Source organism: Hirundo rustica, chromosome W, assembly GCF_015227805.2.
Source record: "Hirundo rustica isolate bHirRus1 chromosome W, bHirRus1.pri.v3, whole genome shotgun sequence".
Taxonomy (NCBI): domain Eukaryota; kingdom Metazoa; phylum Chordata; class Aves; order Passeriformes; family Hirundinidae; genus Hirundo; species Hirundo rustica.
Genome location: NC_053487.1, coordinates 7,174,526 through 7,200,963, shown reverse-complemented (window position 1 = coordinate 7,200,963; position 26,438 = coordinate 7,174,526). Strand labels below are relative to the sequence as shown.

Genomic DNA, 26,438 nt, shown 5'->3' with positions numbered 1-26,438 from the left:
CTCCCAGAGCCACAGCATGCTGTGTTCACACTGGTGAGAACATAGCCCTTAGTTTCCAAAATGTAAAATCATTACTTGCATCAAAGGAAACTGACCATGCTGCAGTCCTTCACAGGCAGACATTTTCTAAGTGCTCATACTATTGCATATTTAGATTCACAGAAAAAGGGTATTTAACCACCTTCTCAAGTCATTTCCTGCATGGCTGTTTCACTGCTGCTTCTATTGACACTCCCAATGAACAGTCACTCCTACTGCCCAGAAGTGCTTGCCCTCCCACCCATGCAGCTAAAAGGAGCCAAGGAAACATCTTAGGCAAGGCAGAAGCATTAAGAACTATATCTCATCTTTACTTAGCTCTCCCTAAAACCCCTCCTTCACCTTCTGCTTCATGAACTTGGCTGTACAAATGTTTTTAAACAGAACAGCACCTGAAGTACAACAGCTTTGCAACAATCCTTCAAGAGGAAATTTCTATCATCTGTGGGCCAACCATTCATCATTGAAACACATCAGCATCTGTCTGCAAAAAGCTCTGCCTTCAGTAGCCTCCCACTGAACAGAAAGAACTGCACCCCACCTCCTCAGTTCTGAGAGCAAACCACCACCAAGCTAGTCAGGACTCCTCTGTAGCTTTCTGAAGGCAAACTGGAGCTGCTCATCCCACATTATCCATCACCACTGGAAATGGACCAGAGACCCGTGTTTTTGTCAGACAACCAAACACAGTGCATGAGTCCATTAACACACGGACTGTGCGGCTCCACTGTTTTATCAAGTCCTATTAATTGGCTCCTTTCCCTTACAAAGCTTCTGAATGCAGGCTCTGAAAGTTAAAAGCCAGGAGAAGCTACAGCATTCCCAAATCCACTCCTGCAGAAACCAAGACATAAAATCACCAAAGCTATAAGATGTGGTACAATTTACCTCCTTCAGCCACAGACCATTACAACTTGTTTCAGTTTGCTTGAGTATCACCTGCAAGCTGCCTCATGCCTACCTATCTTACCTGTTTTTAGGGCTGTCTTACACTATTTTCCAAAATGAGAACTAAAACTTTGTCTGCTTAGGAATGCAGGAGAAAAACAAAAATGCAAGCAAAAAAATCCTTAAGCATCTTACTATCTGTTTATAAGGTTGAATACATTTGATAATACAGCACAAATATACAGCTGTAAAGTGGTTTTGTCTTTGAAAGAGTCACCAGAAGGAACAGAGGCAGATTATCCATGGTACCATCCCAACCAGTCCTCCAACACAATATTCTACCAGTAGGGCAGGAGCCACTAGAATCACACTGAGGCAACAGTATGGGAGGTAGTGGCTGAATGGAGCAGACTTCTCCTGGTCTTGGGAGTTCTCACATCCTTTTAAATCTGGGTGAGAGTAATGAAAAATTGGTTTTACACACTCAAATCAGTCCTCTGCTGAACCATCAGTATCCACTACTAGCGTGTATGAAGCGAGACACGGGGAGTGTTCCTACCTACCTACAGAGCCAAATACAGAGTTGTTGAGGGTTAAGTTTCCTGTAGAATTTTTCCCCCCCATAAGTTGCTAGGAGACTAAATACTGATAGTTAAAGGGTGCTCAACCCGGACAAAGGAAGTTGATCACTTAGTTGTGGGGGAGGAAAAAGGCTTCCGAGAGCTGAGGGTGGTGGACTCATCTGCTCTCGGTTTTCCGGGGAGGACGGTCGGGCTACTGGTAGCTGTGTGGAGTCCACGGTTAACAGAGGAGTCTGGTCCTGGGAATTCTATCATCTGTTGGAGCGCCCAGGAATTCGGAGTTTCTTCGCTGCCCTGCTGGATTTTGGGTCAGCCCGGGTCCAGCCGCTGCGGGTTCTCTGGCACTGCCCACTTTGCCTGCTAGGGCACCCCCTGCCTGCCAAGGACAATCCACTGCTTCCAGCCATCAGCGCCGGAGCTTCCACCGTTTGCCCCCGGGGTTCTTGGTTCTGTTTCATTATTATTATAATTGCTGTTGTTGTTTGTCTGTCCTGTTATAGTTACTAGTAAAGGACTGTTATTCCTTTCCCCAAAGCTCTGACTGAAAAGTTTTTTTTAATCTTCCAAATTATAATAACATGGAAGGAAGGATTTGAATTCCTCATTCCTAGAGAGGCCTGTCTCTCCCTAGCAGACACCTGTCTTTTCAAACCGGGACAAGAGTCATTATTGCTAAAAACATCTACAAATAATTTACCAGGTATGCTGCTTATCATCTCAGTCATTTTCTATACTGCTAAATAGAAAAGGGCCCAGATCTACTTTTGTGTTGAAGGTATATTCCACAGAACTTAATTCTACCATGCCTTAGAGACCAAGGATAAACAAAGTCCTGGAAGGAGATCTGAAGGTAACTGTGTGTGTTTGTATGAACAATATGGAATGCATGGGATTCATGCCCTCAAGAAAACATCTGCTTTACAACTCAGGCAATGTGGAAGCTCTGCATTTTCCTTTGAAGATCCTTCAGAAATGTAAGGAATCAATTACCAGGTGAGTAAACTGCAGAATAGCACTACACACACTGAAAAGTGCCTTTCCTCAAAGAGAAGGAAGAGCTTTACACCCCTGTAAAAAAAAAGCCAGGGGGAAGACAAGAGCTGCCAGAGAAGACAGCAGAACTGTAAATGTCAACATCAAAATGAACAGGGAAGTTAATTTATGATCAGTGATGGCTTTTCAGCTAGTGGATCTGCTGCAGTATTTCAGGAACCACAAAGTCACTGAAACCCTCATGCTCCTTGCACACTTTGGGATAATTATCAGGCTATGTAGATAACTATAAAAGACACATAATCAGCAAGCACAAGTTTCTTCTTTTTTTGGTTATGACCAGGATTATAAAAAAGCATTCCTGAATTGTGTTCTGATTTTTTTTTTTTTTTCCTAGAAATGAATAGAAAAATCCTGTGTAAGACAGTAAGACTCAATTCTCTTGGTCACTTCTTCTGTATCACTAAACCCACCCACAAAAACTAGAACAAAAAAGCCTTACAGCATCTGCAACTGAAACGGTTAGTGGCACCCTGGAAACTCCTCTCTGCCATTATCTTTATGCCAGATCCCTACCAACCACAATTACTGTGGCAGTTACTCACAAAGCACCTTTTCATCTCATCTTTCCTTAGAAAATAATTTCATTGTGGGAATAAAAAAACAAACCCAAAACCTGGTCCTTTGGGCAGGAAAGAAATGCAGACTGTTTCACCGCTCAATTCCTTCTTACTGCTCTAAACTGCATTAGGGAATTCCCTCTTCCCAACACCCATGACAAACACTGCATCTCATCTTCCAGTAAAAAATAAGCTGCTACAAGAGCAACTGCAAAACCTGGATACACCACATCCTAAATGAGGGAAAAGAATGGAGGTTGAAGCTTACTCCAGGTTAAGGAAGAGGCTATGTGTCTAGGAGGTGAACAGCATCAAACATGCACTGGAAGCAGGTAGCTCTCCTCCTCTGCTGGAGAGAAAAAAAGGGAGAGGGGGTATGAAAATCCTCTCTTCCCAAAATACGTTAAAAGAGTTTGCAACATTCTCTACTCTCTGATCTCCATTATTTTATAATGTCTCAAACTAAGGCAGAACACCAACCATTACTGTTTTGCTTTTACTCTGGAGCAGCTGCACTGGCAGTCCAATGCAGATGTGTTACCTACCTAACAATGGAAGTAAAACAGGGTAGTTGTAAGGCATCACAAAGAGGTTTACACAGGTTAAAGTAGTGCTTGCTTTTAAATATCCAAACGGGTGGCCAAGTTCACTGTATTTTCCACTGCTACTCACAAATACCTGACAAAGAGAGATTGCTGTATTAGAATGAAGAATGTGAAGAATATTAAGCATGGGGCATTTAAAAATTCAAATCAATCTGAATCCAACTGCATTAAGACAGTAAATTATCAAGCACAGACAAATCTGAACACATCAGGGTGAGTATGGACTTATATTCCCCAGTCACAAAACTGAGACATGTAGCATTTAGTGTACACCCAGTAAGTGTGGAAATGCTCTTCACAGAGTAATCTTTACTGCTTTAGTGAAACTACTGTGAAGTGATGCCCTGAAGTTTTTGAAATTATTTAAAATAGGTTAGGGGACATCTGTTGAAGGAATGTTAAAATAAACAAGCTATTTGAAATCAGTCTTCTGACTCAAAAAATAGCACAAGTAATATTTACAACACTGATAAAAATAAATTCAAAGTGTTTTTAAGCATAGAAATTAAAACAACCACTCAAGAAATATCTTGATTATGCCCAGTGCCAACATTCTTAAAATTGACTTTATTTTTTTAAGTGCACATATATGAGGGTCTTAACCCTGAAAAGCAATACATGTAAACAGTATTTGAACAGGATAAAAATGGTAGATGTTCTTGACTGAGGCAAGCAAAATAACCCACATCTAAGTCAAAAATAGTTTTCCTAGGGAAAAAAAAACAACCTTGCAGCAAATAGCAAGTGGTTTTCCTCTGTTTTTTCAGGGCATAAAGAACAACTGGGTTTTTCACATGGTTTCTATGACAATGAGCCTATTTCTCTGATTTGTAAAAGTCTGATGTGTAGCTAGGAGAAGAAAAGCAATTTTTGAAAAACAGCACAGTAATTTTAGTAACAGGCAAATAATGTACCTATGAATGTTTAAAGGACATTTTTGAAATTAGGTTTTTTTCAAGTAACTTAATTTTTCTTCTGAATATGCATGTCATATTTTCAACTAAGTTGTAGTATTTTTTAGGGATACAAAAACAGAGACACCAAATTCACCTTTCCAGCTGAAGTAGCATACTAAGCACATTCCCGGTGTACACATTAGGCTAATATTTAAAAGAACACCACCAAGAAGGAAGCCTGATTTTACAGAGGACACAGAAACTTATAAAAAAATTACAAAAGGAGCATGTGACAAAGGATTTCAGCAACAGAACTTCGACCTCTTCAAGGCCAATCTAGCCAACAGGATCAACAGCTTCCATTAAATTCCCATTAGCAGCTTCAACCATCAAGTAAAAATGATTTGCAGCTGTTCATTAGGTGACATGATGGAAACTAGTGCTGGGTTTTCCCTGTAAGCAAATGGAAGCCTGCAGAGAATTTCAATTTAGCCAGAAATGGAACCTGGGGGGCATATTTCTTAGCAAAATGAGATGGACCTAGAAAGAGAATTAAATGAGATTACAAAGCCTGTGGAGGGAACACTCAATTCTGACTCCTGATACTTCTCTTAGAAAGGAGGTAAGTGAAACCTTGACATGTTTCTTCTCATCTGCTGCAGAGTTTAAACTAGACCCCAATTCTCCAGGCTTGCAAAGACTGAAGTACCTCAGATTACCCATTACATTTTTAGAATCAAATAAAGGGCAAGTACCTGCCAGCAGGTATGGGGAGACTTCCGTTCCAAGATGTACTGGGTGAGAGGTGAAGGCTCAAGCTCATACTTGTCAAAAGGAAGCTTGTCTATGACCATGGGTTCGCAATCCACACAGGAGAACCTCACCACGGGGTGAGCTGTGCGTGGAGGCTGAAAGGGAGGGAAAAGGGTATCAATTTTCACATATTTATGGTAAACAAACCAATTCTGTTAAAAACATCCATAAGCAGGTTTTTCACCATCCTATAATTCTTAAAACATTCAGTTTCCACAATATTCCTTCAAAGAGAATAAAACACAAGCTCCCATAACAGAATATAGATTAACTATTTCTCTAACTGAAAAAAAAAATGCTCACACACTGATATATTCTTCCCACTAAGAGAAAAACATGGTTAATATGCCACTATTTATCTTTATATTTAAAAGCCTTCATGTCAAACAACTACAACAACACAGACAGGTTTAAGGGAAATTTCAACTCTTCTTCCCAACTTGAAGTTCACAGAAAAACAGATATGAGACGGTGCTCAATTCACAAAGAATCTCTCAAAGAATTCTTTACAAATCTCTTTCTTTTTTTTTTTCCTCTTCAATCAGGAGGTGGGAGCAAGGGGAATGGACAGACAGTACCTTGTGCACTTGCAAAGTGCAGGAACAGAACACGCCTAACAAGAGAGATGTTTAGAAAGGCTAATGAGGCATGCCAAATGTATGATCATTTCAGTAAGAAAAGGAGAAATTAATACTGTTTTCTCCTCATTTTCTGCAGTAGCTCTTTTGTTTCAGTTTTAATTCTTCCTGCTAGTGAAAGAAGAGTCCACACATAAAGTAATACTAAGGAAAAAAACCCATAGTTGATCTTTCAAAAACAAATACTCCTTTTTCCATGTAAATGAATTTTATAAAGCTTTGATTAAAATTTAATAGGCTCACTATGATTTGTGGTACTTGAAGTAACTTACAGTTCAATTTTATAACCTTTAAAAACCATTCAGCAAATTAACTAACCGTATACATGGAAGTGAATTTTCTGGATACAAGAAATGTCACAGGTTACAGTAACCACATTAGATGATACCACTCTGTTAAAAACAGTTTTGACCTTTTAAAGCAAAGTCACATCATATTATAAATAAAGTAAAAACTACTCCATCCATTATCTATTTTCAGTCTGTTTAACTATTAGTGTAGAATCCTTTTTTCAGTTCTTATTTTACTTACCAGTGTTGGTGAATTCTGATCAGGCCAAAAAGATTCTGGGATTGGCCAATGCCCCACAGGAACACCCGTTTTAGGGTTAGGCCGTACATAAATGAGTTTATGACAACTATGCCACGGCTGAGAAGTAAATGAATTGATGGGCCTGGATGAATCAACAAGTCCATCTAAAATTTAAACAAAGCAAAATAACAAACAAAAATAAAATGAAAAGCTACATGCATGCATTTGTCTGCTAGCAAAATTTCTGTATTAGCAGCCAATAAGGCATTTCACTACTCTTGTTCCAAAGACACAGATCTTTACATCAGAGGTAGAAATAACCTACACATCCATGTGTATCACAGAACCATCTGAGAAACAATTACAATATTTGCCCTGATCTCCCTTCTGCTCCTGTGGCACAGCCATTACACAGTGAGTGCAGCAAGGCATACTCATATATTATGGAAAATGTATTTGCTGACAGCTCCCACAAGCAGCACCAAGCTACTGCTGCTGGTTCTGCTGTACCTGGAAAGGCTGAGAATTGGCAATTTCATTTTTACAAGGGCTGCAACACTCAGACTCATGCTACTACTAGTGGAAACTCAAAGAGGAGCAAAGTTTCTTGGAGAAGTTGAATCCATCTTGCAGGAAGCAACTTTTGCCATATTTTTAATTACAACAATTCACAGATTCCTTAACCTCACAGCCTGCTGCAAAGGCCAGCATTCCCTGCCAGTCCACTGCAGTGCACCAGCACAAACAACCCTGCACACTGAGGACAAAGAACTTTGTAGCACTACAGATGTAACCAGTAGTTTTCAAAGACTGCTCTTCAAAGCAAACAGCACAGCAGAGATCACCCAGTTAACCAATCTTCCTTGTTTTAAAAAGATTTTACATTACTAGTTTTCCTTGCTTTACACAATTGGCCAGTAACACTGTGGAAACCATGTTTCAGTGACACATCAGTCTGGTTTCTCTGCATTATAAAAGCAGTGATTTTTACAGCTTGGGTAAATCCAATCATATTTCTCTCTAGTTTAGGACTTTCTCAATTCCCATAGAGATGAAAAGTCTTGACATTTTTATACATTCATAGCCACAGTACATCACCATTCACAAAATAAACAAAAAAACCCACCCAAATTTCACCAGTCATTTTGCCACATAGGAGAGAATATTTGGGTCACAAGAGACATAGGAATTTGCTGCTGTGCTGCCCAGCACTGTGTTATAGGAAAGCCTTCTTTAAATAAGCAAAAGGAGAAAACAAACATAGAAAAAGCTGATTCCAGAATGAAAGCAGGAATAAAGCTGGCCTTGCTAGAATGTTCAGGTGATGCTAAAAGCTATTATGTTTTCTGATATTCCAGGATCCTAACTTTCTAAACTGGAACTGGCCAGCCCTTTCCTCTTCCTTTAAGCCATGAACTTCAGCAAATCTGAAGAACTGCTTCATATTTGGAGTGCACCTTCCTCTTTTGCCCTTGATTCACAGAGAGCAAAGTAATTCCTTGTTCTTTTCAGTTTTTCACTCGCAGCTAAGAACATTCACCTGAAACTTACTGTTCTGTGATCAATTAGCAGAATGAAAATGTACAGAAAATTAAGCATTGAGATTGTTTTAAAGGTGTTTAAGTGTTTAAATACACTACTGCTAGATTTAATTATTTTAAGTACAGTCTTGACAACACTGTAATTCAAACTTAAATGCTTCCTGCAAACATTCGCTTTCCTCAGCCATCCAAAAAAAGGTAGAAGGAGTGACACAGAGCCAGCCAGCAGTAGATGATCTATACAAGCATGTGCAGACACATGGCATCATTTAACTTAGCAAGGATCAAACTAACACTTGTAAAAGATGCATCCTGTACACTACAGGGAAAAGCTGGCAGGAAGGACATGGAAGACACTTAAGGACATCTACATACAAACAAAGCATTTTGTTTTAAACATCAGGAGCAGGGAAAAAAAACCCAACAATCACTGTACCTTCTCCAATAGGAGCTGGGTCTGGTCCTGACTTCTCAAAGTTAATAACAACTCCACTTTGGACTTTTTGAACTAAAGATTCTAAACATTGATTCAACATTCTTTGTGTCCGAACACAGTACGAACGACCTATGCAAGAGAGAAGTTACATGGGGAAACAGAAAAGCAAATTTTGAGTAATCTTATTTAAGGAAGATGTTTTATTACCTAAGTCACACTGCCAGGGCTTGCAATTTTATCCAAAAGAACAGCAACAAACTCTGTACAAGTTTATGTAAAAGGCAAAGTACTTTGCAAATGCAATACAACCAAGAAAAAGCACCAAACCCCCACAATCTGCTGAGATTTTACTTGTTACTAAAAAGAGGCCATTAAGGCTCTATCAGGCTGGACCAAGGCCAAGTTTATAGAGGCCCTTAGGAAGGCCTGATTTCACCAAGACTATGTAATCTATCTGCTTTTGTCTACCCAAACCTCTTCCTCCCACACAACAATTTCTCCAAGCTCCAATTAAAAAAAAAAAAAATTCTAATCAACATATCATGCAATAGGCTCCAGAATTATTTTTTTAAAGATTAAATTTAGCTTATCAGCCCTGCAGCAGAATTAACATCTCACTAATAGCAGTCCTGCTCAATTCAACACTTAAAAAAAAAATTAAAAAACCCTTCATGATGAGAAAACCAACCTCCAGAATAACCAAAGAAATTTTCCAAAACCTCCTACTGCATTTAGAAAATGCTCTCACATCTAGATCTGAAATAGGAATATTGCTTTATTTTAAAGTTCGCCTGTGCTACTGGAATCCAAGAAAGCACTTCATGGATTCACATGGACACAGAATAATTCAGACAGAGAAAACAAGAAGAGGTGAAGGTGAATTAAAGGAAAATAAATATTTCAAGGCAAATACCAAATGTGAAGCAAAGCAAAAAAGCATCCAGTTACCTCCTGTAACCTCACACATCTGTGTGATAGCAGATTCATCAGTAGGCACACTCCCAAGCTGCTCTGGTTCAGCAGATGCAGCTCCTGGCAAACGCAGTACCAGAGCAAACAGCCTTTGATCCCAACGGAATGGTTCTTTGGTGAGTTCACTTCCAGGCAAAGGAGAATTCAATGGAAGATGAAGCTGGTAAAAAAAGATTTAAGAACATTTTGCAGTATTTGACAAACAGCTAAAAACATCATATCCAAATTCATTCATCTGTAAAAGACCCCATTTCTCTCCAACCCATTAATTTTTCTGAAGTTCTCATCTCAAAACCTTTACAGACTATGAATTTAGGGGCTGGACTGTGACAGGATAGCTGGTTTCTATTCTCTATAAAAACAGGTCAACAATGAAGAAGTACAATTAGCAGGAAAAAAACAATTAATAGTCATCTCAGCATAGCATCAATTTGCACAATCATAACCTGAAATAACTTGATTCAAGTTTACCTCCTCTTGGACTCCAGCTGTATTTGTCAGTTTGTTTCCATCTGTGATGGTAATCAAAATAGATGGCTCCAAAAAGAACGGATTCCTTCCCTACAGACAAAAGCACAAGAATGCTAAGAGCAACCTTAACACACAGGCTCAGAGGCTTGTACTTTGGTCATTATAAAATAAACAGTAAGATAAGCAATCTTTCAAAATAATCCTGTAATTTTTTAAATAGGTGTGGAACCACACAAGATGGGCTACTCCTGTGTGTCTACAGTTGGGGCATTTATACTCTGCTTCTTTGTACTTCAGTAAGGAAAAAAAATGCCAGCATTTCCCAGGGTCTTTTCAGTAGCCATAATAAGAAAAAAAATTCCCAGTTCAAGCTCTTACACAGAGCTATCCAACATTAAAAAAAAAAGATAAATGCAAAAATGAACTTGAACCACCAAAATCCCTCACCAACTATAATTTAAAAGACCCTAGAAATATAAAAGACAGAAGACTATATAGATTTGTTACCTGTCCATAATTGTCTATTCCAGACACTAATCTATTGAGATTTAACAAGTCAAACGATGACCTGAGTGCCTGACCAAGGGTTGTTAGTCCTGAAGCCTGAAGGTTTTTCAGTTCATTCATGAATGTTGCATGGTTTTCCTTCCATCCAGCCTGTTACATAAAACAAAAAAGCTTATTATTCTAGCAGCAAACTGCAATCAACTGCAAGTTGGCATTTATCTCTCTTCCCAACAAAAATTAATTATATTCCTGATTAACAGATGCACTGCACCATTTATATGCTGCACACACCGAATCCAGGTATGCACAACTTGATGTGAAACATGGTTACACCTACAATGGGAGACTCAAGAAACACACGCTGCTAAGCAATGGAAAAACTTTGCATTACCATGAAAATTGCTGTAGAGATGATGCTGTTAATAGAAGTATTTGGGTTCAGCATGTGAATATTTTTTAGGAGAAACTGCAAAGTTTGGAAATCAGAAATGCAGCTGCCAAAGTAACAGCAAAGGTAAAACCAAGATAAAAGCAGCATAATGTCGCTGCCTCTTCTGGCATATACCCATTCCCTTTTTGTCCTTTCTTCCATAAATTAAGCCTGGAAGGAAAGAAAGCAGCTGCAAACACCCTATGTAAGAATCAAATCACTGTTTAGTGTCTCAGTGTAACAGCTTAAAATTTTGGAGGTCTTTAAAAAAGTTATTGCTGACAAAGCCTAGGGATCAAAGGAACAGCATGTTATGTGGATAGATCAGTCCAAGCAAGCACTCTGGACCCTCTAGTAAGCAGGCCCAACAGGTGTGATTCTCATACCCTTCCCTTAAAAGTGGTTTGCTGCACAGTTGGGAAACTATTTTAGAAAAGACCAGCTCACAGGGAATTGGTACAAGATTTAAAGATGCCTCATCTAAAACAACCAAAGCTTGAAAGTCCTGGATATTCCCATAACTCTCAGCCTTGCTATTATACCATACTCTCCAAGCCACTCCTGCAGCAAGCAACCATTTATTCCCCCAGGCTCACTATCATCTGGCACCAGAGACATTCCCGTATTCCACCAGGAATCCCAGCTATGCAGACATGGAGAGGATCATTTCAGACAGCCTGACTTTTGCTGGGACAACCTCTGAGCAACACATCCTCCAGGTGAAGCAGGTTCCCCCTGTGCACTGGGCTCAGCAGCAACCACCTGCTGCCTGTGCCGAGCTGTGCAAGAACACAGGAGGACAGGATTTTCCTGTGCTTTTTTAAGCACCTCTATCCCATTGCCAACCTTTAGTACACACTGAGGGCTCTGTAAATGGTCTTAGGATAGACATGTTCAGAACCATAAAAATGTAAGAATCAAGTAGAAAGGACATGTGATGATCAATACTTCTGTTGAGTTGACAAGCCTAAGCTGGGTGGGTTTCTTATCAGAATGGAGAATTATCATAAGATGATACAACAAAAGCATTTTCATCAAGTTTAGCTCCCTTAACCAGTTCTTCAAGCTTGAGATTAATGCAAGGGATACAAGAGAGAAAACTCTGCAGTGGGACAAAGAAAGAACAGGCTTTCACCAAGATTGGTTCAGCTTTATGATTAAACTGCCCTGGAAGCTCAAAAGAACCAGGTAATTCTCAATAAAACACCATCAACATTGACACACAACTACAACTTAAAATATAGCATCTAATCAGTAGAGCCACAGCAACCTCCCACACCTGTGCTCAGCTCAAAGCAAAAATTAAGTGCAAGCATAGGTGGAGTAAAAGTGACTCAGTTAATGGTATTTTTTCAGTTAAATAGCACCAAATCCCAACAAGATGCTTTGTCTTATCCTAAAAAAGTTTTTCTTAAACAATTTTAAACGAACAGTTACCAAAACTGATTTGTCTGAATTCTATGGACCCATAAATGTAGGTGAGACTGCTCCCTTTTGTCTGGTAAAATCACCCATCAATGAGTCCATCAATGTTCTTGGGAACAGCCAGGCTGGAGTTCAAAGTGTTTTCCAGCAAAGACCATTTGTGTTAGTTACAAAAGCGCATAGGGGAACAAATAATTTACAAAGGAAACACTATTCCCAGTCTACATTTCTTGATTTGAACTCCAATGAATTTAAGAGTATTCTTTATAAAATAAACAGTAAGAATCTTCAGTGATATTTGGAGATTCTGCTATCTTCCTGTTGTGAAAATGTTTGCTCAGCTTCCAGCTCTCTGTTTGATCTCACTGCAGTGTGGTCAACTGCCTGCAAAATAAAACATGTACCATTTCCCGGGGCAGAAGTAGGGAAGCTGAAGGTACAAGGAACAGCTGATCACCAATGGTTGGCTGTCCAAGAAAAATATTTTTCATTTTACAGCTCTCACAGGATCTTTAAAGATAAAGCCAAGGAGAACTGTACCTTTGAAATAAACAGAGTAAAATGGAAGAAGTTCTCATAATGAGAACAAGAGCAGCAAATGCAAGATTTCCATATCCAGCTCTAAATAAAAGTCTGATTAGTTAATGTACTGCATTCTCTACCTTATCCTCAAAAAAAAAAAAAAAAAAAAAAAAAATCTTGAATCAAAAACATTTAAATCAATGACAAGAAAGTGTATTTCTGTAAAATGTTTTTCTTCAGAAAGACTCAAGCCAATGTATACAATGAAACGTATTTCAGGGACAGAAACTCTAGCCCCAAAGAAGCCTGTACATTCTCCTTTCCATATATACAGTAGGAACATTCTTAGGGCAAAACAGAGTCAAGTACCCAACACCAAGCAGATGCACAATGAGTTCACGTTAAAGTGATTAAATAATAATCCTTCCTAAATTCAAAATACTGCCATTAATGCTGCATACAAAAAAGAAACCACTGGCTCTATTTGCCATGAGAAACATTAATGACCAAAAAATCCCAGCCAAAACCCCACAACCTTAAAGGACCAAACACAAACATATTCTACAAAACTATGTATCCTCTACAGGTCAGTAACTAAGAAGTCAGAACTGAATATTAGTTATTTCAGATGTTTATGAATCAATTTGAACAGAATAGTTTCTTCTAATCTTCGATATTACATTTCGACTTAGTCACTTTTATGCTCAGAATTTATTAATAGCAATCTGAGCATCCTTTACCTTGCCAGTATGTTACTGGCCTTTCCTTTGATAATTTATATGAACAAATAATTTTAGACACTAAATACATACCAAAATACTTTCAAAGATAGGAAAAAACAAGTACTAAAATAGAAAATCTCACCCTCTGCTTATGCCAACAACAGGCAAAAATGCACTGTCATTTGGCCTTCTGCAAGCTCTGGATACCATCCTACAAACCACTCAGATTTGGAAGCATCACACCACCTTCCAGCTCCTGGCTTCGGCCTTTGCGAGCAAATCATGCTGACAAGAAATAACATATTTCAAAAGTAACATTTTTCACTGGTGACTTAGTTTTCAGACAAATCCATGCCCTGCTCTGTATTTCACCACACAGCTACAGAAGTATTTCAGCTGCTCCAAGAAGCAGATAAGGTCAAAACAGCTTATTTCGGCAGGACAAAGGCCCAGATTAACGAGAATTCAAACACCGAGGTGAAAAATCCAGTGAAGAAAAGGAGGCTTTATTTAGACCAAGCAGAATCAGGACTAACTGAACATCAAAAGAACAGAGTTAAGCAGCAAAAGAAAATCTTGGTCAGAGTCAGTAGCTTAAAAAGACCTTCAAGACTCAGGAAAAACATAAGATTTTAGTTGCAAGAGACTAGAAAGAAAATCTTATAAAATGTTGAAGCAGGAGTTAAAAAAAAAACAAAAAACACTCCAGCCCACCTTTATCATATAAAAGGGGGCAATATCGACATACAAGTAAAACAGTACCAAGTTTTGAACACATGCAACACACAGATCTTGAAATCTCAGCTACACTGGCTTATCTGTCAGGTTTACTGGTCTTATTGTAGTTTTTTTATTGGTTCATTGTTGGTTTGTTCTGGCTTTGATTGGTGATGTGATTTTTTCTTTTATTCTTTCCAACTATTTCTTGGCGCAGTTTGGTCAGCGGGTAAAAAAAGGGGCAGAGCCAAAGGCTGAGCATTAGAGCACAAGAATTCCAGGTCCAAAGCTGTTCCCAGTTTCACCAGCTTCAGGAAGTCCAGGGATGTGGTGCTTTGGAGGCTGCAAGTCTTCATCTTTAGGGCTTTTAATAAGCAATGCTGTAAGACTGAACTACATAGCTTATTGTTCACTGGATTGCTTTCAGATCTAATTCAAAAACTGCAACATTACTAAAAATAATCTTTCAAGAAGACAATTTGCAATCCTGCATGCCAATCAATCTTTCAAGACAATTTGCAATCCTGCATGCCAATCACAACAGCCTGTGTTACAGTAAGTACACAATATTTAGTCAAATATACAGATTTTTAAGAATTCTGCTAACGTTTCCCTAGAAAGAACAACTGCATTTCAGATACTACCACTTGTTTGAAGTATTTAAGTTTCTCAGTAATTCAAGCTATTATTAAATGCACCCATCTTAGGAAAACAGACTAGCTTAAGACAACATGCCTGTGGCATCCTGTTGGAGTCCTAGAAACTTAAGAGTTTGGGGTTTTAGTGTATAATAATACATATGAGTCAAGATGGAGGATTTTGGGTGTTGTCTTTGTTCTTCTTCTTCACTGTTGGAGTCCAGGACATTCCTTTGGCTGCCCTGGAGGGTCAGAGACCTGGACAGGGGGGTCTGGGACCCTGGCACAGAGCCCAGAGGGACACTGGCTTTGATCCCAGTCCATGGGAAAGGCTTCCTGCACTGTGGGATGGATTGCAAGCCACGGGAGTGTGAAAGATAGTAGTTTAGCTTATCACAGGGTGAAAAAACAGTAGGTTTGGGTTTTTAGTATGGAAGTGAATGGGAGCAAGAAGGAGGATTTTGGGCGTTGTCTCCTGCTTCTTCTTTCTTCTTCCCTCACTCCATTTTCTGCAGTGACGGTGGCACAAAGTAGTTTAAAGAGATTGGGTCAAAGTAGGGATGACCTGTTTAGTATAAGTGATAGGTATTGGCAAATAATGATAAATAAAGAACATGTAACAATTAGTATAAAAGATAGCGACAGCCCAGTGCAGGAGGAGTCGACAGATGCCCGAGCAGCTGCACCTTAGTTGGGCACTGAGAAAATTATAAGATAAGAAAAAATAAACGAAGCATGCAACCTTGAAAAATCAGAACCTGAAGACTCCATCTCTTTGTTACGTCTGGCTCAGGGCTTTGCAGAAGGCGAAAAGACTCTAAAACCACCTGAATCTCGGAACAAAAACCGAGACTTCACCTTCGTCCTTCTTCTTCATGAGTTTGGGTGGTTTTCTGTAATAGGGTGAAAAAGGTCCACATTGCAGGCCTTGGGTGGTCATTATTGAGTCAAAACCATAAATAATATAGGTGTCACCTTGGTATTGGGTAATTATTGCTTAAATAACCTTGGAAAGAGTTAGAAGCACTCCATTTTACCTCGTTTCCCTAGCTTGCTAGTTAAGCTCATGGCTCGTGAGCCTGTAAATATTGTAAATAGATAAGATATAATAAACATTCCAAGTCCGAACTCGACATTTTCGTTTCCCATGTTATTCATCCTGACCTTGGCAGAGAAGAAAAGAAGCAAAACCCGTCACAGCATCCTAGCTTGTCAGTGGCAATCATTTGGAAAAAATAAGGTAAGAAGAAAAATCCAGCTGTTGAAATCTGAAACCACTCCTGCTATGGAATTTCCAAGTACCATAGGAAGACAGTGAAACCAGCAGATCATTTTGCATCCCAAATCACTAGAATGATTCATTTTTAAATTACCTTTCTCTTCACTAGTGACTGTATACACGATCACAACTCAGACCTACTCATGTCTGACCCAAAGTCAAGCAAGTGTTTCTTTTGTACAGAAGTGAATTATTCTTTTGGACACCCTACAATGCAAGGGGCTGCTTCCCCCTGCCAAAGTATCTTCACCTCTTTGTAATCTCCAGAACTCAGCCCCAGCACTGCTCAGTGGGTTCTGCAGCAGGGAATAACCTCCTATGTAGCCTTGAGCTTCCCTGCCTGAGCACCGGCAACTTTGGGATAGGAGTTTTAGCAAGCCAAGACTGTCTTGGTCACCCCAGTTCTGCCACAATAAAACTCAGCAAACAGGGAGAGGGAGAGGTGCTGGCATCATGTGTCCCCCTGCTCATGAAGGACAGTTAGGTAAGGCCGCTTGTCAGTACAGAGCAGCCAACGCCCACGCTACTCCCACGTGTTTGATTTGTTGCCTAAAGATTTGCTAGCTAAAAATAGCACACAGGAGAAGAAAGGCACTGACTACACTATGAACACCAAATACATTTTTATCTAAGATTTTTCATGTCCTAAAATAATTCAAAATCATATGACCTACTAATCACCTACTAATTTCATCCTCACAAATGTGGTCTGTGCAAATGGGGCAGGAAAACAGCTCTAAGAGACACAGACATTGACTACCCTCCAAATACTTATGAATGCCATTTTCAAGGCAACAGAGCTCTCAGGTTTTCTGTACCTTTGGCTGCAAAACTCTTCTCTCATTTCAGCACTTCTACTCTCTAGTTTGTTCTGTGCAACACACCAGTCCTGTCACTGCACAGCATTAAACAGCCCATAGCAAAGAAACTCCCAAGATCAATTCTTTTTTGTTCTTGGCACAGGAGAGCAGCACAGCACCCACCTCTCGTATCTGAGATCAGCACAGCTCCAGCACAGAACGATACTGGCACACAGGTCTGAAATCAGCTTATCACTGAGGGGTGCTGAACGCAGGGTGCAGCCAGGACTCACTGGTTGCTCCAGGAGGTGCACACTGCTGTCTGCTGTGAGACCTGCCAAAGACCCTCCTTCTCAGTTCTAATCTGAGGAGTATTTTAGCAGGTAACCAATTCACAGGTTTAAACTACTCCCTCAATAATCCCACAGAGCAGTCAAGTACAGTGAAGAGTCTACAGAAGCATCACTTGGTCCTCTACATCAGAGCTAGTGAGCACCAGGTCAGAGTGTTTAGGCTAAGTATTGTGAATACTAAGTTAATTGTTTCTGTCTGTAAAGTTACTTCTGCTGCTTTTGTAGGACACTCAAACTGAAAACTATCTGTCCTGGTTTAGGACACTATCCATCAAAAGTGCTTCTTTAAATCCAGTGGGGACTTTTTGGAAATTTATTTTTTTAAAAAGCCCTTAAATTCTAGTCAAATAAAACATCACAAATGCTTAATATGCATAAAATGTCTCCAAGAGACCAGAGATGCATAAACTGCTTTAAAACATCTTTAGAAAAAAACACATCTTAAAAAAAGAAGACACTGGAGTAGATGATTCCTTTGATCCCACACAGCTGATACACTCTGACACAAGATTTTTAGCAGAAAGCTGTCACTTTGCACACCCCTCTATCTCCATCCAGCTCCAGGCACAATTCTTCATTTTCTCTGGGACACACTATGTACCTTGATAACACAGAATCTCTCCTCCCCTCACCCACACTATTTTTCCCTACACAGCTGGAAACAGTGCAGGGAAGGTGTCATGCACCTTCAGGCCCGTGGGCAGTGCACACAGACAAGGCAGCTGTCCCTTGGGACACAACAGCCACACTATGGCCCCTCCTGGACACTCACCACTCAGTGCCTGCCTGGGGAGCATCCTCCAGTTTCACTTCCCCTCAAAGCAATCCAGGCCTTGCACTCCAAGGAAGGGCTGCAGTGTGAACTGAGATGCCCAGAAGATCCCCTTCAATTGCACATTTCTAAGTTGAACTCTCCTGTACTTGCACCCATCAGACGAAATAATTTCTAAAGACAGATCAAACCAGTTGGTTTTCTAAAGCACATTAGTGAATGTGAACTGCATTCTAGCACAGTATGTGAGTACCCGTTTTTATTACAGGCAGTCAGATATACAGAAAACTATTTCATCTTGTATAGAAAGAAGTATTTCTCCATGAAACCTTAAAATAAAAAAACTCAAAGAAAGCTCAGTCAAACTACACCATGTGGTTCACTGTCCTTTCAAGACAACTTCACCTTTAAATAAGACACAAATGCTTTTCCTTCAAGAAGAATTCAAGATGTTTATGTTAAGAACCACTCAAATAATCTTTAAGCACAGCACCCCTGCAAAACACTTGCAGAGAGGTTCTTAAGCTCCAGTTACAAAACAAGTACTGGGGTCTTTTGTTAATAACAGCATTTAGAGAGAAGCAGCACCTTCTTCTATAGGAATGCCAAACGCAGATGCTGTATGAACAACTCAAAGCTGGAAACTGCTTGGAACCAAGAAATAATAATCAATGCCGAGCAGAAAGAAAAAAGCCTACGCTACCTTTTTATTTATTACCTGCTGCTCCTGCTTCAACCCATCTCTGGAATTACCTTTTTGGTCAACAGTATTTAATGTATTTTGACAGTTACTCTCAATGCACTTTTTCCTGTACAAGGATAAAAGGAAACATGCAAAGAAAGAAAAGTATAAATACCCGAGAGATCATGGTATCACCCTGTTCCAAAAAGCATTCTTATTTAAATAGAAAAACACTATCCAGTTAAAAAAGCACCTATTTCTGAGGAACACTCGAGAAGCCAGGATATTTCAAAACAGAGCTGAACCAGAACAAGCTACATTTCACACAACAGCTTAATGGAGAGGGAACACAGAAGTAATCAGTTTGCAGCCTTAGCACAGTAAGCATAACAACAGGCTCCATGCTCCTGTTCAGCAGCATAGCACTTATTTCAGAAATAACATTATAGGTGTATCTTATCCAAACACTGTAGAGAGGGCAACTGCTGAAATGTGGAGGTTTCAATCAAAGATTTTCAGCTACTCAGTGCCTGTTACTCTTTCAGACTATCAAATACACTTTCAATACCAGACAGCCCCAGCTCTGTCCTTCTGGTCCCTTCCTACACTCAGCATGGCTGGAGAAGTCACAAGGAATAAAGACAATAACTAAGAGGTTACAGAGTAGGTGCTATCAACACAAGGGATTCCTCACTGCACATTTTTGGAAATCAAGTGGAAGAGCATTACTGATAATACTCTAGCTTTACAGCCCAGAGCTGAAACAACACAATATGATTCATGTTTATTTTGCAAACTGCCACAGTCCTTCCTCCTTCCTTCCAAAAGCACATCACAGAACTAGAGCAGCACACCAAAGTGCTACAGGTATTGCAAATTTACTTCAAAACTCAAAGTAAATCTAGAAGGAGTCATGTTATCACCAGCTTTCCTCAATTCATGTCTGAAATGCTGTTCAAGGCACTGCTGAGGAAAAGAAATACTTTAGATGACCATTAAATTCATATACTCACTAAAATATCAACTAGCCAGCCTAGCAAATAACTTCACCCTGATACAGCCAAAAATACACTGGTGGCCCTGGGAACATTACTATTGGTCAGATTTTTATTTCAGATGATGACAAGGTTAGATTTCTTTTTAATGCAAGAGTCACTTGGACCAAAAGTAACTACCTGAGCTTAAGTTCTTTTGATTAGAGAAGGCTCCCCCAAGCCAGGCCCTCTGAGTGCAGGGTACATCGTCCCGATCCAGAGCTCTGGTCCCACCACATCCCAGCCTGGGAGCACCATTGGGAGGCCTGGCAGCAGCTAAAGGCACCAAGTGTTCTGCCTCAACAGATGCACATTCTCCCACAAAGCAGAGCTTAACTTTTTTTTTAATTAAAACTCACTGGCTGAACCATTAACAAGCTATGAAGACCAGTGCTAATGCATTATACTCACTTAGAAGTGCATGGCAATACCAGCTTAACCATACTGTAGATCTTTGTTTTCTGTCCAATTAATTGCTCAACATCCATCTTACCAAGATTCTTACTTTTTTAAATATTATTTCACACGTTTAAGATTTTAAAAGCATCTGTGAGAACACAGACAAATCAACAATTGCCTTATCTTTAAAATGTAAAATTAAGGAGTTCTGAACTGTTAGTTTTTTTAGTCTAGAATTACATCTAGTGCTGCTTATCCTGAAATTTGCATAGATACACAAGGAAAGAATCATAACTGGGTAAATTGTGAGATAGAAAATTATAACAATAAAAGTAATAATAGCTATTTTAAAATAAAACAAGACTTGTTTACTTATCTGACAATAAGCAGTTGAAGTTTCAGAGATCCTTGTCAATCTCAGTTCTTACACTAAAAGAGATTTTGTTTTTCCAATGCTCTGATGAGTGAATATACAGATCAATACAAGTTTATGGAAAAATACAGATTCTGATCTGTACAATAACAGTTTCTTTACAAGAATGTACTTTTTTCTTGGCACATTCCTAAAACCTCGATCCTAGAACATGCTGCTTACAGCTGAAATTGATTGCTACGTGATTTCTGTATTCTGTATTCCGAAATTAGCCAGAAAAAATACAAAGCAAAAAAATTCCTTTCAATTATTGCCTGCTATATTTTCAGGGGGTGTAAAAGCACAGTAGTTACATTATTAAGAGGTGCACTGTAAGAATAAAGTTTAAGAAAGAAGAAAAAAATTCCAAGACTCAATCTACAAGAGTGAATTACTTAAGTGGCAATCTGCATTTAAAATTCAGAACAGCACCAGCTGTTCTTTCCATTGTTTTTTTGGGTTTTTTTTAGTTGGTTGTTTTTTTTTGGTGGGGTTCTTTTTTGTTGTTTTTTGGGGGGTGTTTTTTCTTTGTTGTTTTTTTGGTTGGTGGGGGTTTTTTGTTTTGTTTTTTTGTGGGTTTTTTTTGGGGGTGGGGGTTGGTAGCATATATTATGAAATAAAATCAAGGATACAGGCATTCAAAATACAGACAGTGAAGAGAATCACTAAGGCTGAAGCCATCTGGAACCTTCTGACAGGGCCCTTGGAATTTCACTACTCCCCCCTCCATAAGCACTCAGCCCCAGATCACAGGTCACATGGTAACAGAACGGGCTTTTTCCCACTAGATCCCAGCTGCCTGAGGTATGAGAACACTGTAAGCGAGAGCACTAAGTCATATCTTTTCTAGATCACAGTGTGACATTAAATTTGAAGAATTAGGGATTTTTAGGAAAGTTAAGATAATAAGTTGCTGAATTAGCTGAAGTAGATAGGTAAGCTTTGTTCTCAGTTAACAGAAGCCAGATCTTAGATAAGATATCCCAGATTTAGTAACTCATTGCTTGTCAGCTTTATGTTTGTGTAGCTGTGCTTGTAATAAAAACAAAATGTGGTCAATAGGACATAAGATAGCTGCAGATTTCCTGCTTAAAGGACCCATTGAACACAAGAAACTACAAGTTCTACCAAGGATTCATTTGTCACAAATGCATTGAAAAGGTAGAAAGGTCAGGACGAGGAAGACTCATCTTACTTCCTCATTTTGGGTGACCCCTCCCCAGAATAGACCCTAGACTCATTTTAGGAAACAAACTATGCATGCTTAATAGCCTTTTTTGCCAATTAGCATACAAAGCAGGGAATGGGAGGTGACAGGGGTATGAATATGTACTTGTATTTTGGGTATTCAACACTTTTGTAAATAAAAGGCTTTGTAATTACCTGTGAATTTCACAGTGCGAATTAGGGAACTATCCCGACAGCTGCCCGGCCGTAATAAACATACACTTTCTAACTTTAAACTCTTAGAGAGTTTGTGTCCATCACAGTTGGGTATCGATACTAGATCAATACCCATATTTCTTTAATAAGTCATTTTGGCGAGCCAGGCAGGAGACTGCTCTCTCTGGCCGTGGGGCCAGTGGGGTCCAGGACCCCTCTGGGTGCCCATCCGGAATTTTCTGGGAAGAGGGCTCCTGCGGTCCCACTGACTACACGGGGAAAGACCAGAACCTGCTGGAACTACAGACAAAAGGTATGTTTATATTTGAAAAGAAGTACCTTGGTATAGGCAGTTGGTAAGACACTGAGAGACGTCTCGTGCACAACATACGCCTCTTGGGTTTGTTTGTAAAAGTTGTGACAGCTCTGCAGAGCCTGGTGTCAGGGGTTTGGTAGTCCGTGTCCCGTAGTGGGGACAGCGGTAACCAGTTTTTTGTTGTGTCATCTTGCAGTTTAAAGATGCCTTGGTAGTCCGTGTCCCGTGAAGGGGCAGCAGCGGCAGTGAAATAACCGGTTTTGTTGTCGTGTATCAAGAGCAGTGGTAGCTCCGGTTACAGTTTGTAGTTTTAAGGTGAGACATAAACTTTAGAGAATTAAGGATTTTTAGAGGGGTTAAGATTTTAGTTAGAGGTAAGCTTTGCTGAAATTAACTATAGTAGGTAAGTAGGCTTTGCTGAAATTAAAAGTTAGTAATTAACTAAGAGAAATTGAGTTTGGGATCACTCTTCCATATTAGAATAACTGATTACTTGTCAACTTTGTTTGGTTAGCTGGGTTTATAATGAAGAATATTGAAACTGATGAATAGCTTTTAGGAACACAAGACAATTGTAGGCCTCCTCTACCCAGAAACTCATTGAACGGTCATGAAGACATGAAGTGGGAGTCCTACCAAAGGTTCATTTATCACATTTGCATTGAAAAGGTAGAAAGGTCAGAGCGAGGAAGACTTCTTTACTTCCTCATTTTGGGGACCCCTCCCCATGAAAAGGACCACCGACCCATTTCAAGGAACAAACTACGCATGCTTAATAGCTTTTGAGCTAATTACCATATGAAGCGGGGAATGGGAGGTACCAGGGTTATGAATATGCATTTGTATTTTGGGTAGTCAATGCTTTTGTAAATAAAAGGACTCTGTGATCACCTGTAAATTACGGTGTGAATTTGGGAGCTATCCCGCACACTGTCCGGCGCCGTAATAAACATACACTTTCTAACTTTAAACTGTTAGAGAGTTTTTGTCCGTCATAGTTGGGTGTCGATATTAGATCAATACCCATATTTTCTTTAATAAGTCAAAGGTACCTTGACAATCCATAATCCGAGTGGCGAGCCCGTTCTGGGACGCGAAGGGTCCCGTTGTTGGTCCCGGAAAATCCCGATTGCGGCCCCACGTGCGCCGGGTGTGTGTGGTGTGAACGGATCCGTGTTTTGTGGTCTTGTGGTTTTGTGTGTTTGTGTCTTCAGGTGTGGAAGAATTATTGGTGCACCGTATGTATCGTGGTCTGTGAGAGTTTGTGTTGTAAGCGTTTTGATTTGTGTGATTTTGGAGTGTGTTAGTAACCTGTGTAAATGTTTTTAGGAGTTTTGCAAGCTTGAAGTTGTAAAAGCCTTTTGAATTCCCCGCCTGATCAGCGGAGGGATCCCTCTGTTTGCAAGAGCGGAAAGATTTAAAGTGTTAGTTTTGTATCCAGATTGTGTGCTGTAGGGGAATTAGACTGTGTGTGAGCTTGAACAGTGTGTGCATTTGGCAACAAGATTTTGCTGACGTTTTGTTAGGTGTAAAAAGCATTTGTGTAAGTTAAAATTGTTTATTTTTTGAGCTAAAAGGAGTGAGCAGCAGCATGAGGAGGTTTGAAACCCGAGCCAGCCCCAGCAATCGTGGGGGGGTGATTTGTTTCCCTGGTAACCGCAGGGGAATCCAGGCTCTGCAGCCTCAGGCCGCGTCTCTAAACTCCCTGTAAAACTCCCTGTAAAACCCTAAGAAATTTTTTTGGCGAGTGACTGTTTTAGTTAAAGAAAAAAAATAAAAGTTTTTGCTTGTTTGAGAGGCTTGCAGTTGCTAGAGTGTGTGGTAATATTTTAAAATCCTGGTGGTGTAGTCCCTAACCACAGAGGAGTGGAGAGGCAGCGTGGGATCAGGGTTACCCCCCACCTCCTTCTCATGGAGGGATTTGTGTGGGGTGTCCCGGCCGAAATCCGTAGGATTTTTTGGCGAGACCTTGTTGAAACTTCTGGTGGAGTGTGTTTGGGGTCGTGAGGGACCCCTGGCTATTTTCTTTGCGAGCCTAAAACGGTTGGTGTTTGGAGTTGGGTCTCTCTAAGAAAAGGCTTTGATTGTGTGCAGAAAGCAGAGAGCCCAGAACTTATGCCCAGAGCTAGCAGAAATAGCCGAGAAATTTTTGGTGCTGAGAAGCGCAATTGAAGTAGTCTACTTTGTGTTTTGTAACATCTTGGACCAAAAGGGATTCTAAACATGGGGGCAAATGAGAGCAAAGAGATTCCCAGAGGAAGCCCTTTAGGGTGTATCTTAACACACTGGAAAGAACTGGTGGGCTGTGGTGGTACTGAAACTAAGAGGGAGCTTGCTGAGCTTTGTACACAATGGTGGCCATTATATAAACTTGATGAAGGTGTGAAGTGGCCAGTAAATGGTACACTGGACTATGAGACATTATTACAATTGATGCTTTTCCTTCGGCATGAACAAAAGTGGCAAGAAGTAGCTTATGCTGATATGTTTTTCACTCTCAGGAATCATCCCGAGTGGCAAAGGGATTGTGGAATGAGGTCACCATCTGATCCTTTAGTACTGGCCCTTGAAAAGGATAATAAAGCTACTAAAGGGAAGCCCAAACGCTGTTGTAGTACCTGCTCGATAAATCAGAGGTGCACACATCCTGACAAAGTATACCAAGCAGAGGCTTTGGAACAAGAGACAGAAGACATACTTAAGCCAGCCCCTAGGAGGCAGGAAAGGAGGAGGGTGGTGGGGGACGCAAATTCAGAACCATCATTGACTCCAACCTCCCCCACTTCATCTTTAGCTTCATCTTCCTTTGGGAGGACAGCAATTGAGGTAGGGGGTTCTCCACCCACTCCTAAACCCCGGGATCCACCACTGCCTAGCAGTGACAGTGAGTGGGATGAACCTGAACCCCTCCCACCAGGTCCTAAGATTCCCTCACAAGGACCTATAGCATCAAGGACCCGAATACAAACCAGAGAGGTCATACAAGCACCTCTAAGACAAGCAATAACCTCTGATGGGGAAACAAAACTGATTAAGGTTCCCTTTTCCTCAATTGATTTAGAAATTTGGGAAAGGATTGCTAAGGGCTATCGAAGTGATCCAATAGGGGTTGCTAAGAAAATGAAGTTTATGATTAAGCAGCATTCACCTGATTGGGCAGATCTGCAACTGCTACTTGATGCCTTAACAGAAACTGAGAAACAATTAGTTTTGAAAGTGGCTGGAGATCTGGCTGAGGATGATTGTAGGACAACACAGAAGGATGTTAAAGATGTATTTCCCCTTCAAGACCCAGGTTGGGATCCTAATGATGATGAGGAGTTAGGACGGTTAAAGAGATACCAAGAACTGATAGTAAAAGGGCTAGAAAGAGCAATCCCCAAAACCATAAACTGGTCAGCCTTATATGCTATCAAACAGGGCCCCTCTCAAACACCTTCTGAATTTCTAGATCACCTGCGAGACACAATGCGCCAACACACCACCCTGGATCCTGGATCTGATGAAGGAACGTAGCAATTAATAAATTTATTTTTAGGACAATCCACAGGAGATATCAGGCGGAAACTCCAGAAGATCCGGGGTCCAAACAGCCGGAATTTAGAAACTTTATTAGATGAGGCCTGGAGAGGTTTTAGTAACCGGGAAGAAGGGTATAAACAAGGGATGAAGAAACTAGTAGCAGTAGTAAAAGAAGGAAAAAAAGGAAAACGTGGACAAGGTCCACCAAAACAAGGACCACCCCGACTAGGAAAAGATCAATGTGCATTTTGCAAGAAATTTCGTCACTGGAAAAACCAGTGCCCAGAATTAAGAAAGGGTAATGAACATAGAAAAGATGATCAGAAAAAGGAAAAAGTAGTTGCTCATGTAAAGGAGGACTGAGGGGGACCAGAGGGCCCTACCCTAGGGGACCCTCTGGTTATAGTCCAACTTGAGAACAAAGAAAAAGAAGTGAAATTTTTGATAGACACAGGGGCAACATTTTCAGTGTTGAATAAGGCCCTAATACCTATAACCAAT

At 40.2% G+C, this 26,438-nt stretch overlaps 1 protein-coding gene across 7 annotated transcripts in view; it reads right to left on the bottom strand.

Moving 5' to 3' along the window:
- The window catches only part of INTS6L (integrator complex subunit 6 like), a 55,277-nt gene that overhangs the window by 11,936 nt on the left and 16,903 nt on the right, over positions 1-26,438 (bottom strand). For 4 of the 7 annotated variants that reach the window (XR_005704305.2, XR_005704306.2, XM_040088923.2 and 1 more), the window contains exons 3-9: positions 10,532-10,681; positions 10,025-10,114; positions 9,530-9,713; positions 8,582-8,710; positions 6,605-6,768; positions 5,378-5,530; positions 3,667-3,799 (exon numbers count right to left, since the gene is read on the bottom strand). Coding sequence is in view for 5 of the 7 variants with exons in the window: in XM_040088923.2 (XP_039944857.1) it covers positions 3,667-3,799; positions 5,378-5,530; positions 6,605-6,768; positions 8,582-8,710; positions 9,530-9,713; positions 10,025-10,114; positions 10,532-10,681 (1,003 nt within the window). In the remaining 2 variants the exon portion in view is untranslated. Of the gene's footprint in view, positions 1-3,389; positions 3,471-3,666; positions 3,800-5,377; positions 5,531-6,604; positions 6,769-8,581; positions 8,711-9,529; positions 9,714-10,024; positions 10,115-10,531; positions 10,682-26,438 lie in introns of all 7 variants that reach the window. The other 3 variants (XM_040088926.1, XM_040088928.1, XM_040088925.2) reach the window with 3 other exon arrangements.